Consider the following 14611-nt stretch of genomic DNA (forward strand, 5'->3'; position numbering starts at 1 on the left):
CAGTAACGATAATTAAAACACCAGTAGGTCGTTTCTCAATGTGTGATTCATTGAATTATTCATTCAAACAATATCAATTTTTAAAAAGTGAAAGCTGCGGTCACACTGCACTTTTCTCACCATAGACTTCCATTCATACGCACACAAATGCGTCAGACTGGAAACGCAAGTTCGTGCATCAAGATTCGCAGTTCACTGCATTGCACAGTTCAAGCTTGGTGAACTCTGACCTGCGAAATTGCATCACTTGACTGCGTGAGACCTATCGAGGATCAAAACATGACCTCTCTGGACAGAAATTTAAAACCAATCACTCAATTTTTTTAAATGTCCAATAATCTTGTTTAATCCCGCCCCTTTTCGCAGTGGATAATTGAATCATTGACTCATTCAGGATCGTTACACATTTTTGAAACAAACAAAACAAACAGACAAAGTTGTGTCTAAAATGTAGCTTATTCAATGCTCACTCAGCTGAACTGCTGTATAACATCAATATCACATTTGTGATTGCTTTTACATGCTATATACAGGAATACCGAAAAACTAAAACTCATACCAGGCAAATATGTTTGCTTTCACAACTAATTCTAGGGTCATCCTACTTGTCTGACATACTCAATAATTTCAGCTCGCACGTTAAACCATACACCATTAATTTTGCACACCCCTATTTTAATACAGTAATTTTCATTCTGAAAGCATTTCTCAGAACATGCATAGAAAATAGATTTTATTTAGAACAAATATACAAAAATACATTTCTTATAATGTCAGACGTGTTACAGGAACCTACTCTGTATTTCCTTGTAAACTTGTTTCCTTATAAAGGGTAAACAGTCTCTTGTACTACAGTAGTATACTGTGTTTCATAAGCAGCTATATATATTAATCGACCTAAACAGAACTCTTCCTTTATGGGGACTGAAAATTCTGTCATCATTTACTGACCCCTCATTTGTCCCAAATCTGTTTCAATTGATCTTTTTTTGCACACAAAAGATGATATTTTGAAAAAGGTTCAAAACTAATTGATTTCCATAACATTTGTTTTTCCTACTATGGATGTCAATGGCTTTATTCTAAATATTCAATCTTTTTTGTGCATTATTCCCTGTTAACAAAGAGGCGTGGTTAAGAATATTGTGGCTGAAACTGACGTCAACAGAGACGACACATTCTCACTCCCAACTCATCACATATTGAAGCTGTTAAGACCCTTTCTCATTGCTTTACGATGCTTCTTGCACTCCTTTTTGCATCTTTTTAAGACGTAATAGCATTTGACAACCGAAGCTGACGTGAGACGCTTTTCCAGCAGCAATATAGCTGTATCCCAAATCACCTACAACTCGAGTAGGTACCACATTTAAATTTTAATTTACTACACGACCATTAGAAAAGTATGATCTGTATAGTATGAATGCGAGTAGTTGGAATGGAACTCGGATGTACTACATCTACCATTAGTCACTAACACGTGACCTACCTGCGTCAGTTGCGTCGCTTCTTTCGCGTTCATGAATACATGCATCATGAGATAGCATAGCATCTACATTTCAGAATCTCATCAGAAGTAGTACTTCTCGCCTACTATTTTTCAAATACTATGAATGCGGACATACTACTCGGCTCACTTACTGTTTTTAACGTACTTCATAATATGTGATTTCGCATGCAGCCTATTTGATTTTATCACAGACGACATCTGAGCTGATCGCATCTATTCTTTTCGTATATATTTTGTGCCGCCTCAGAAGACTATATTTTCCATAAACTGAGATTAAACCAGTTGTATCTTCCTGCCATATCCTTCCTGTGTTTTATATTGACAAATGGTTGGGTTTAGTGCTAGGAGCTGGATAGGTACTTTGGTTACATGCTCATACTGTAAATGTGTTCATAGTGTAACGTAACATTTCGATTGTTGACTTTAGGAAAAACTCACACCCCAATAACAACAAAAATATGACTCAATATGTAATTTAATCATAATGGTAAAATTGCAGATGCCTTTCATAACAGCATATTGACACCAAAGACTTCTTTTTTTTTATAGCAATGGAGGATACGTGCATTGTAAAATAACACCGGAGGGGTACCTCAAGTGTCAAACTGACAAGAATGGGGCCTGACCAAGCGTCAATATGTGATGAGTGAGAATGTGTTGACAGAGAAGCACCGCTACTCTAAACACACAAGCAAATTCTTAGATTTTAAGATTATCAAAACAAACTTTTATCAGTGGAATAACCTGCATGGTCATTGTTCACCAAAGGAATAACAGTGTGCGCTAGCAAAATAAACATTGTAAGCATATCCTTCACATGAACTTCAAAGTATTAATCAAATCAAAACTAACTATATTGATTTTGTTAGCTTACATTGCTAGTTTTGTGGTGAACAATTCATCTGTGCATGTCGTTTAGAAAACAAAAAAGTTTGGCCTTTGTAATCCTTAATTAAAATCTGAAAATGCACTTCCTGTTTGTTTTCAGTTTTTAGATTAAGTCTGTCTGAGGTATTAGGTGTGGCTAACATTCTTAACCCCGCCCCTCCATCTGTCAGTTTTGACAACAAACAAAAACGGTGAGGAGGAGGCGTCTGTTAGGTTGTAATAACTCTCGGCAAACCCTTTTTTCTTATATTTCTGATTGAAATGCCTACTTTACTACATTCACTCAGCTCACAGTAGAAAAAACAAGCCACATCCACTATTTTTTCATTTAGTATTCCGTTTCTCTTGGAACTGCGGCACAATACAAAAAAAATGGTTGCAGCTTCAGGGTTCAACGATAAGAATTTTTTTCTACTGGCCTGATTGGCCAGTGGTTCAGATTTTTACTTGCCCTTCCAAAATTTTCAATGGCCTCACCAAAAACAACGTTAATATCTATTTTTTAGCCAAATATTTTAAATATTATGTAAAAAAATCTTGACTTTAAATATTTAAAAAATGTTAATAAATGAGCAAAATTCAAAGTGTTATGCAAACAAAAAAAACAGTATGGAAAATGTGAAGGTATTTTATTGCAGTTCTAAATTATTTAACAAAAGGTGGCTGATGGCAAACTGTGCAAAACATCACTTCCTTTATTTCATTGTGTTGTACTCGCATAAATGTCTGCTGCAACACGTTAGAAACAGACGTTTTCTTTCAGCATCATAATTTGATGTTGCTACCATGTTGCCATTTCTTCGCTATACTGGTTGTTACCAGGTTTGGGAAAAAAATAACATGCCCACAACATCCAATCAGATAAGAGAAACTGAAAAGCAGTATGATGTTTACTACATCAGAGAGATGGCGGCATTTAAAGGCTTAAAGGTTTCTCGATTCTAAGAATAAGTATTTGCTTGTAATTGACAAATAGTCGTAGGCAAATGAAACTGTAGTTTCACAAGGCAGTACTAGCCCAATTGTGCCAGTAATAATCATGCTTACTGTCCCAAGCATCTTTCACACTGGCCCCCGAGCCATTGGACAGTCCTAATTGTTGAGCCCTGAGCTTCTGGTTCATGCGGACTTTAAAGGTTTGGAACCACTTGAGGCCGAGTTAACTATTAATGGTGAACTATGCCTTCAAAGAGACCCTATAAATGGGTTTTTGAAAGTGAATGAAAACATCCAGATGAGGTTTAAATCTGTTTATTGTCAACTCAGTTGAATAAATGAGTCGAGTTGGGTTCGGATGTTTTGCTTGAATGCATCGTCGTAGATACGGTACATCGCCAAATATGTAGTAGCAGAATGTGAAAGCTTTCCCTTCAGACACTAGCAGAGTGCAGGGGATCACGGGACTGATCATGACATGAAGATGACGATCACTGACAGATGGAGATTCGCCAGGGTTAAAGTTAAAGGGTTAAAGTTCATTTTCACAACAATACCAAAGTACTGTATAGCCAATCTAGTGCTGTATTTATTACTGTCATTTTTCAGATTGTTGATACAATAATCTACGCTGTATTTTGCCGGCCGTTTGCTATTAAAGGAAGGAGCAGCAGAGACTTTTATGTAAGGGACTTTGTCAGTAACTGTTGCAGCTCATATGGATGTTTCTTCTTCCTCTGGATCATTACCTGTAAGAGTTATTAAAATTGTTGCCTCATTTGCTGTAGTTTGTAAAATGTGTATTTAATTGTGTGTTGTAAGTTGTAATGGCTCTGCACGGCTTGCAATCACTTATCTATTATAGATCAGTGTTTGTACTGTACAGCATCTCTGAGGTTAAATCTTAAAGGGCTATCCACATATTGCCTCCAAAACCACATTAAAACTGTGACACGTGCTTCATCTTTTACCAATTTAAATGCGTTTCTGAACTCGCAATTCTTTGCCATTTGATATGGCCACCATCAGCTGTTCCTCTTTTTCAAAATAGTTGGACTTTTGCACAGTGTGGATTAATACTGAATGTGTGTCGTTGTTATTACTTGGGGTTAGGGTTAAGAGTACAGTACTATGCTGATGTTTAACGACATTGCCTTATTGCATTCCTGCATTGGGCTCTCACACACTCTCTGCTACTTCATAGCCATGGTGGGTGTTTCTCTCTCTTTGCGTTGAACTCAGTCGACCAATCACAACAGAATGGGTCATTGCAGATTAGCTTCACATAAAGAAGGGGTTTGGGAACAAATCAATTGCTGACCTTATCATATGGGAGTCGTTGGGATAATTACGTACAAATAAAGGCATATTATAAGGCAATGAAAGTGTTTTTTGACCTCCAAAATCAAAATATGACCTTTTATAATGCAAAATGGAGGCTCTTTAACAATCAGTTAGAACTATTTTCTCCTTTATGAATTCTCTTCAGCAGAAAGTAATATCCAATAGCATCCAGACAGCAGTTTGTAGTGGCGATCCACTCAGCAACATCAAGAAACACGTGTATAAAATTTTTGCCATTCTCATCTGATAAATATTGCAGCAAAAGTCCGATATGAACCGGCGTGAAGCAGACTATGAACGTGAACATGTTGGCAGCAATAATAGCAGTGATTTTTTTCCTCTCCGCTCGATCTCTTCCCTCCACATGCTGAAGCGATCTGATTAGTATGTAGACGGTTTGTGTGGAGCAAAATATGATGATCACCACTGGAATGAGATATCCTAAAATCTCCAAAAGCAAGAGAAACGTCTTTCGAAGCTTTCTGGTCAGATTTAGATCATAACAGCCGTCTAAATTGTCTGGCATAAGATCACGATAGTTGCTAGCGCAGATCACCGCGATGATAATCCAGATGACGATGCACTTTGTGATGGCGATCGCTTTACTTTTAGACACCAGCGATTTGGTCAGAAATGGAAACCTGACGGATATAAAGCGGTGAACGCTGATGGCTGTGATGGTGAACATACTGCAGTACATGTTGGAGTATTGGGTGCACAGCAGGAACGTGCACAATATGGTCGGCTTTATTTGACAAAAGGCTTCCAGGATCCTGAAGGGCAGGAAAACGATTGCTAGGAGATCAGCCACTAGTAGATTTAGCATGTAGATGTGAGTGTCGGTCCATCGTTTGATGCGGCAGAAGAGGTATAAAGCTGTGATGTTGAAGGAAAGGCCAACTATGAAGACAGGCGGGTAGGCCACACGCTCAAACAGGCTAATGGCTGCATCTGTCTGACTCCTCACTGCACTGCAGTTAAAGTCAACCTAGAAGACATTGTACGAAAGTGGTTAGTCTGCATGAAAGAGGAAGCAGTTTGCTTGAGGTTTCACAAGGTCACTTTCGTGTCACGAGGTTTGAAAACTCAAACCACACATAAACAGATGTGAAGCTCATTGTGTCGCTGGCTACATATTCAATCGAATGCTGCAGGATGTTTTTAGATGCGTTAGACAACGCCAAGACCTCGGCTCAGAACTAAGTTTGTCAAAATATTTTAATCAACAAGAATTATTTAAAGACTCTTTAGTGGGGTGTTCACCCAAAAGTTTTTACTCTATTTACTCTCCTTCATGTGGTGCTAAATATTTTATGAGTTTCTTTATTCTGTTTAACATGAGATGTTTTTAAGAAAGCTGAAAATCTGTTATCATTGACTTGCATGGAAAAAAAGTCAATGGATACTGGTTTTCATTTTTTTTTTTTTTAAATAATTTGTGTGACGTGTGACATGACAGATTGTTCATGTTTTGGGTGAACTATCCCTTTAGTGATTACAAGGCAGCCCCAAAATACTTTTTTTTTGTCATTTTATTTTGAATATTTATACTTTGCTACACTTTTAAACCAATAGATTGTGTCAGAATGAAGTTTTAGAGACCAATCACATCGAACATGCTTTTACATTCCAAAAACGTGAGGCACACCACACTGCCTTTTTTGTTGTCAATAAAAAAAAGCGCAGTGCAATTTTTACAGTACGTCACTGGGCAAGGACTGAATCAGTTCGGTATTATGCCTATGCACTGCTGTTGATATTGTTATAATTGTAATATTTAATGATATTGTCCTCGGCTCAGAACTAAGTCTGTCAAAATATTTTAATCAACAAGAATTATTCAAAGACTCTTTAGTGGGGTGTTCACCCAAAAGTTTTTACTCTATTTACTCTCCTTCATGTGGTACTAAATATTTTATGAGTTCCTTTTTTCTGTTTAACATGAGATATTTTGAAGAAAGCTGAAAATCTATTATCATTGACTTGCATGGAAAAAAAAAAACTTGTGTGACGTGTGATATGACAGATTGTTCATGTTTTGGGTGAACTATCCCTTTAGTGATTACAAGGCAGCCCCAAAATACTTTTTTTTTGTCATTTTATTTTGAATATTTATACTTTGCTACACTTTTAAACCAATAGATTGTGTCAGAATGAAGTTTTAGAGACCAATCACATCAAACATGCTTTTACATTCCTAAAAACATGAGGCACACCACACTGCCTTTTTTGTTGACAAGAAAAAAAGCGCAGTGCAATTTTTACAGTACGTCACTGGGCAAGGACTGATTCAGTTCAGTATTATGCTTGAGCACTGCTGTTGATATTGTTATAATTGTAATATTTAATAATATTGTGATATTCAAGATTTGGAAGGTCATACAGCTGCGGATAACTTGAAACAGCAACCACTAGCAAAGAGCATAAAATCACCAAGAGGCGACACTCTAGTGCAATTAGGCAAACAACCACTAGTGTCACGCGTTGGCCATTTTGGAATGAAAATTCCAATAGAACAACAGCATATTATAAGTCTGTAAAATAAACTATTAAAAGTGCTGTTGATTGTGATTGTAAGTGTTGTATTGTCATCTTTCAGGTTGTATCTCAGCTTAAATGTGCTTTTTAAATAAATAAAAGAAAACAAAGTAGCTGCTTGTCATCACGACAGTAATAAGATCCAATGGACGGCCGCTCGCTTTCACTCCAATATGGCGGAATCGCGTGGCTGTTGCTGGGCGCTGCTGTTGTAATGGAACTTTCTATTGAGTGTCACCTCTTGGTGATTCTAAGCTCTTTGCCACTAGTCTCTCCTACTGTACATTTTTAAAAGTCTCTGTATTTGTATTGACAACACAAACACTGCTGTCACCTCAATAGAAACCCCGCCTCTGCTTTCATTTGATTGGAGAATGAAAGAGACGTGACTGAAGTAACGCGCTTTTCCGCTCAGACTTTTTTTTCAACTGTGAACGCAAAAACGTGAGACGCAGCAGGCGGTTAAAATGTGAGGCACGCAAAATGCTCGCGACCGTTAGTAAATCATTAAAAATGGCACCTTTCAACACAAAAAGCACGTTCAGTTAAATTAGACAAGCCTGTATATGTAAAGGAATATGCACAATAAGTTTATTATTGACTTTATTGCCTACATTAATAGGTTTGTTTCCATCCACCTGCTATACCACCTCCACCTTTCCATCCACCTGCACCTCAGTACACTCTATGGACATCTTGTATAAAGGAGTGTAATAGGTCCCCTTTAAATTGAAATCTTCTAAATGACTTTCGATAATGTGCATATACTGGAATTTATTTCAGTTTAGGTTAATGTGTTTTTATAGTAGTTTATGCAACCCAGGCAATTTCTGAATATGTACCATTATATACATTTCTGAAGAGAGCTAATTTCGTCCCAGGAGTTTTGTTTTTCTGAGAAATCTCAGATTTCTCTTGCTAGTGCCATTCGCACCTGCTCTTCTCGCGTAAATCCACTAACACTGATCCACATCCAAATCCACAGAACACTGTTGACTGACATACTGACTGACTGATCGACTGACCTACCCTCCTCCTTTCCAACCTATAGTGTTTTAAAAAGCATCGGTTGACCCGATCACCCACTTCACAAAAAAAAAAATGCGGGAACAAATAAGCCCTCGCGGCAGCCTCGTTTTTACCACGGTTTCAGATTTTACCACATTCTCACCCTGTTATTTACTTGTTCATTTTATTTTGTGGTTTCTGATTTTGTCTTACCCGCTTTTTGGTATCGTTCTTCGCCGAATTGTGTCTCAAATCCCCCAACGTATGTGGTGAGCCACTAGACAAACTGGTGACAGCAGAAAGGTCATCCAAACCGAGGTATGCAGCTGGTAAGCGTGAAAAGGAATGCCAACATAACCCCATAGTATTCGTTTTACAGACGAAATGCATCCATATTTTCCTCTGGCTACATAATTTGCGATCTCCAGAAATGTATATAAGGCTACGTTTTTAAAATGAGCCTATGTTGCGTTTACGCTCCATTTTTCTTATCAGATAAAAAGTTTATCCTCAGTTGTACGCTTTTTATATGCATTTACATTTTTAATCTCTGCACATCTTGGCATTTCCATTAAGCAGTTGAATGTGATATTCCAAATACTGTGCATAATAGGTGGATGGAAACAGAGCTTGTGTAGTGTATACATACAGCGTTGCACATTTCCTCCATTAGATGGTCTTCATATTTTTAGTGCTCTAAAAATAATGACACCATCTAAAGGAGGAAATGTGTGACACTGCATCTACTGCACACTGCTGATAACTTGCTATGCAAGAGAAAACATGTTTATACTTGTTGCTATGCATATTAAGTACTACTGGTTTACTGACAAGACAGTTACAGTCACCGGATGTTGATAACAACCAAAGAAATTCATATATGCAAAGAAAACAAATCTAATTAGTTTACAAACAAAGTTATACATAATAAAATGAAATGACACAGGGAAAAAGTATTGAACACGTGAAGAAAGGGAGGTGTAGAAAAAGGCAGTTAGAGCCCAGATAGCAGCAAAAATCTGACAGTAGTTCTTCAGCAACCTTCTACCCATCCTCATTTTAAATTAACATTTGCTAATTTAGTCCAACATCTATATTATCATGATGATGAAGACGTCCAGAGTGGACATTTCAGCAGGACAATGATCCAAAACACAACCAAGAAAACTCTCAAGTGCTTTCAGAGAAAGAAAATCAAGCTGTAGAATGGCCCAGCCAATCACCTGACTTAAATCCAATAGAAAATACAAAATAAAGATCAGATTTGATAGACGAGACCCACAGAACCATCAAGATTTTTACGCTCTCTTGAAGTGAAAAACTCACACCCTAGTAATGCATGTGACTGCATTCTACATATAAGAGGTGTCTTTAAGCTGCCATCACCAAAACAGCCTTTTATATAAAGTATTAAATATGTTTCAGTGATTCAGTACTTTCTCCTTGTGACTTTTCATTGTTATTACACAATTAATTTTTTTGTTTTGTTTTATTTTAATCTATTTAAATTTTTATCTATCTAAACCAAAATCTGGTTTAATTCCATGTCAACAGCTCCTTTAGAAATATTACTCCCAGGAAAAAACATTTGTTCAATACTCATTTTCCCCGCTCTAGCCATCAAATATTGTGCCATGACAACCTCTTAGTTAAAATGGAAGAAAATATAGATATTTTTAAGTATAGTACATTTACTTATTTAGATGCTTTTATCTAAAGTGACTTAAAAGTGAGGATAAAAGAAGCACTTCTAACCAGTGTATTAATGATATGACAAGTCTGTTTTTTGTTTTTTTTTGAGGATAATAAGATTAAAAACTGTGTCCGTAAGACACTGTGTCAATCCCACTCACCTGTGCGTAGCATGCTCAGAATTGCACTTTGATTTCCAAGAAGTATTGAGTGCTTATGTAAAAAAGTGTCTGGTGCATAACATGGAGAGGGAAATAGTGTCACCTACAGTTGAAGTCAGAATTATTGGCCCCCTTTAAATTATTTTTTTTTCTTAAAAAAAAAAAAAAAAAAGATGTTTAAATGATGTCCAAATTATGTTTAACAGAGCACGGAAATTTTCACAGTATGTCTGAAAATATTTTTTCTTCTGGAGAAAGTCTTATTTGTTTTATTTCGACTAGAATAAAAGCAGATTTGAATTTTTTTTTTTAATGAAGGTCATTAATTTTTTTGCCCTTTTAAGCTTTATATTTTTTTGATAGTCCACAAAACAAACCATTGTTATGCAATAACTTGCTGATTACTCTAATTTGCACAGTTAACCTATTTACTGATGACATCATTAATATTTAATAATTATAAGACATACATTTTGGAATTATTGCACACAAATATCAATAAGTCATCTCAGCATTAGTTATATAGTTGTTTCAGGTTTATGTTAGTCCTAATTGATGTTCCTTTCAAATATAATAAATATAACACAATTTGCAATGGTGCTACCAAGTAAAAAAGTTAATTTCGAGCCCTGCATACAGCGAAACAGATGGCAAAATGGGAAAATGTACGTTTGTGTACTCTCGGTTGGAGAAAGAGATGTTTAAACAATGGCTGAAGCCTGTCGCTGAGGCTGAACACAGTTGCATAATTTATTATTTCAAGCTTATTGTCATCCGGCTTATCTGAGTTCTGTTGCATGGTTGCGTTTTATTGGTTTAACTACAACTGTTTATTAACAACTATTTATTAAGTTAAAGGTTTGATACTGATTAGAACTTGAAGTGGCGATGAGATCTTAAAATATTCTGAGAAGGTCTTTAAAAAGGCTTAAAAGGTATTGTAATTATTTTGAGGATTTCTGCATATACCCTGTGTTAGTGATTGGATAGCTGTTGACCCGATTGGGTAGCTTTACATGCATATAGGAAACTTAAGACCCGTTTAAAATGATTTAAGACCTACAACACAATATTTCAGTGGATTTAAAACTTTTAAAGGCCTAAAAAAAATTTTTTTAAATTTAAGACTTTTTAAGACCCCCAGATAGCCTGAATATGCTTCCTGCAGTATGTATATAAAATCACCTTTCTGAATTTAATTTGATGCGAATACAAAGGATGCTCTGTCTTAACAATCTTATCAAACTTGATTTTGTGTGAAATAAAAGACTTGAAAATGCATGAGAGCAAAGATATGCACCTGTTTATAAATGTGTGCACTTCCTTTTAAGTGTACACAGAGGTACGTGCAGGTAAGCATGCTGCACTCTGAAACACATTTTGGTTGGAAAACAGTTGTATGTCTTTAAATACATTTTGATTGTGACAAGAGGTGTTGCATGTTGTGGTTGAACTTTATAAGTTTGTATAGTGTTGTATAATTAGCTGATTCACAAAAAAAATCAATATAACATCATCTTTTTAAAATATATAAATATTTAGGTAATACATTTTCGATTTGTAATGTTTTAAATTGCTTTAAAGTCCAAAATCATAACATGTAAACTTTAAATGATCAAAGTATTAAATAGTGGCAGTGCTGTAAATTCCTGCTGTGTGCATGATTACAAGTTTTACATTCCTAGAGAATATTTCTTATTTATGTCATCATTCATTTTCTATTTAATAACGATCCTTTTATTATAGTGGCTTGAGAAAGCCAACATACTGTTGTACTACATAAACTTATTATTCTTCCGTCGTTCTCGTCGTCTTCTTCCTCTGAGATTAATTTCTATATGCATCTCCTCCGAGACCGTTCATACTACAACCATCAAACTAACACCTCCAAACTGGTCTGACTCAGGTTGTTATATCGTTTCCAAAAACTGACCCGGAAAATTCAGAAAAGTCCCATTGACAACATTGGACCATTGGACTTGACTGTCATATAGACTTAAGCTTGGGCTCATTTAACTCAAACTACAAATCTTCCAATCACTGATGACCTTTCAACTTACTAGCCACACCCTAGCAACCACTTTTGGCACCTTTGCAACTGTTCCATAGACTTACAGCACATTGTAAAAAAAACTGCCATTGACTTTACATTGAACACACTAACAACATACCAATCCATACTAGAAACATACAAATGGCATACTAGCAACATGCTAATTGAAACTATAAACATACTAGCAACATGCTCAATCATACTAAAGTCATGCTTACAACATGCTAGTTTATACTAGAAACATGTTAGTGACATGCTAATTCATACTAGAACCATGGTATTTTATGTTAGCAACTACCTAGCAACCACTCAGTACACCTTAGCAACCACTAAGAACACCTTGGCAACCGCAGAGCAACACCTTAGTAACCACCTAGAATACCCTAGCAACCACTCAGAACACCTTAGCAACAGCCTAGAACACCCTATCAACACCTTAGTAACCAATCAGAACAGCCTAGTAATGCCTAGCAACCATTCAGAACACCATAGCAATTGCCTAGCAAGACCTTAGCAACCACTCAAAAGATCTTAGCAACCACCTAGCAACACCTTAGCAACCACTCAGAACACCCTAGCAAAACCTAACAACATCTTTGCAATGACCTAGAACACCTTAGGACCACCTAGCAACACCTTAGCAATGACCTACTGTAGCAACCAATCAGAACACCTTAGCAACCATCTAGCAACGCCTTAGCAACCAGTTAGAACTGCCTAGCAATGCCTTAGCAACTGCTCAGAATACCCTATCAACGCCTTAGTAACCAATCAGAACAGCCTAGTAATGCGTAGCAACCATTCAGAACACCATAGCAATCACCTAGCAAGACCTTAGCAACCACTCAGAACACCCTAGCAAAACCTAACAACATCTTTGCAATGACCTAGAACACCTTAGGACCACCTAGCAACACCTTAGCAATGACTTAGCAACCAATCAGAACACCTTAGCAACCACCTAGCAACGCCTTAGCAACCAGTTAGAACTGCCTAGCAATGCCTTAGCAACTGCTCAGAATACTGTAGCAATCTCCTAGCAACACCTTAATAACTACCTGAAACACCCTAGCAATGCCTTAATAACCACCAAGCAACCACTCAGAACACCAGAGCAACTGCCTAGCAACACCTTAATAAACAGTCATACACCCTAGCAACGCCTTGGCAACCACGCAGTACACCCTAGCAACCGCCTAGGAACACCTTAGCAATGACTCAAAGCACCCTAGCAACCGCCTAACAACACCCTAGCAATGACTCAGAACACCCTAGCAACTGCCTAACAACACCCTAGCAATGACTCAGAACACCCTAGCAACCACTTAGCAAGAAACATGCCAATCCATACTAGTAACTTTGTCAACTGCTTCACACTTCTTAAAAACGACTTCAATTATTAAATTTTTAAAACTGCTTCAAACTTTAAAATGAAGCTTTCTCAAGGCACTATAAAGTTTGTCTACGAACTTTACTTTTCTAGTTTTTGATTACTATGGTACATTCATGTTTTTTTCTGTGCTATATAAATGTAAAAGTTGCAGTGTAAATACATTTAACGTTGACATTGAGATGACCATGATAGAGTCATGACCAATATTATGGTCATATTAGTAACACTTGTTTGTTTTTGTGTGTGTGAAGCTGCTTTCGAATGATAATTATTGTATAAGCGCTAGACATATAAACATGAATTGAACTAATAGTACTGGAACATTTTTACTATGGTAATGTTTGAATAAAATAACTGTTAGAAACTATTCAATTGAAATGATAATGACACAAGCATCAACGCCATACTTAAATCGTTTGCCTTTTTTTTTCTTATTTGCTTCTAGTTATTCCTTCATGTCTGTGACTGACAACAAGAGCAACTCACCATCATTTCTAGCTTGTTCTCCTCTCAGAAGAGCCTGTCAGCACTGCTTTTACAGAACTTGAAGCGGTTTCGCTGTCTGTCTGCGTGATCTGACAGCCGACGTCTTTCCTCTGCTGTTGATGGGGGGTTTTGATTGAACTTCATTCGAGATGTCAGTCAGATCACCCACATCACCCACATTCTTATCTATTCACTTTTCCATTTATGTGTTCACACGCACTTCTCACGTAAAGGACCACATATATGCTGCTTTGATGTTTACTGGAAAAAAAAGAAGTTGTGAAACGCAGCACATTGTGACGCTGAATTATTGTGGTTTTTGGTTGCGAGGGTGTGCAGAATGTTTAATAGTTTCTTTGGGTGATCTGAATAGTTGCTGAGTTGTGGTTCACAGGTTCAATCAAAAAGAGATTCATCTTTACGTAGGATCAAGATATGACTTTACAAATTAATTAATTGTATTTTTTTACATTTTGTTTTACATTCCCATGTAGAAATCTGATAATTGGCAATATATGGAAATTACATATACAGTGCTCAGCATAATTGAGTACCCCCCATTTTGAAAATTAATATTTTTATCCATTTCTTAGTGAATAAAG

The 14611-nt window shown here is 36.7% G+C and overlaps 2 protein-coding genes across 3 annotated transcripts in view; both read right to left on the reverse strand.

Moving 5' to 3' along the window:
• The window catches only part of cactin, a 465667-nt gene that overhangs the window by 193907 nt on the left and 257149 nt on the right, over positions 1 to 14611 (reverse strand). The window lies entirely within an intron of this gene.
• On the reverse strand, positions 717 to 14272 carry LOC141378921 (G protein-coupled receptor 55). Of its 2 annotated transcripts, XR_015479029.1 has the most exons (3): positions 14010 to 14272; positions 2092 to 5666; positions 717 to 2042 (listed from the first exon to the last, which is right to left on the reverse strand). XR_015479029.1 is itself a non-coding variant. In XM_087241565.1 (2 exons), exons 1-2 carry the CDS (start codon positions 14013 to 14015, stop codon positions 4785 to 4787), a joined length of 888 nt encoding a protein of 295 aa, XP_087097691.1. In that variant the 5' UTR covers positions 14016 to 14272; the 3' UTR covers positions 717 to 4784. The 2 variants fall into 2 exon arrangements, 1 of the variants encoding a protein (XP_087097691.1); XM_087241565.1 differs by having other exon boundaries at positions 717 to 5666.

Source organism: Danio rerio, chromosome 2 (assembly GCF_052040795.2).
Source record: "Danio rerio strain M-AB ecotype USA chromosome 2, GRCz13ab, whole genome shotgun sequence".
Lineage (NCBI taxonomy): Eukaryota > Metazoa > Chordata > Actinopteri > Cypriniformes > Danionidae > Danio > Danio rerio.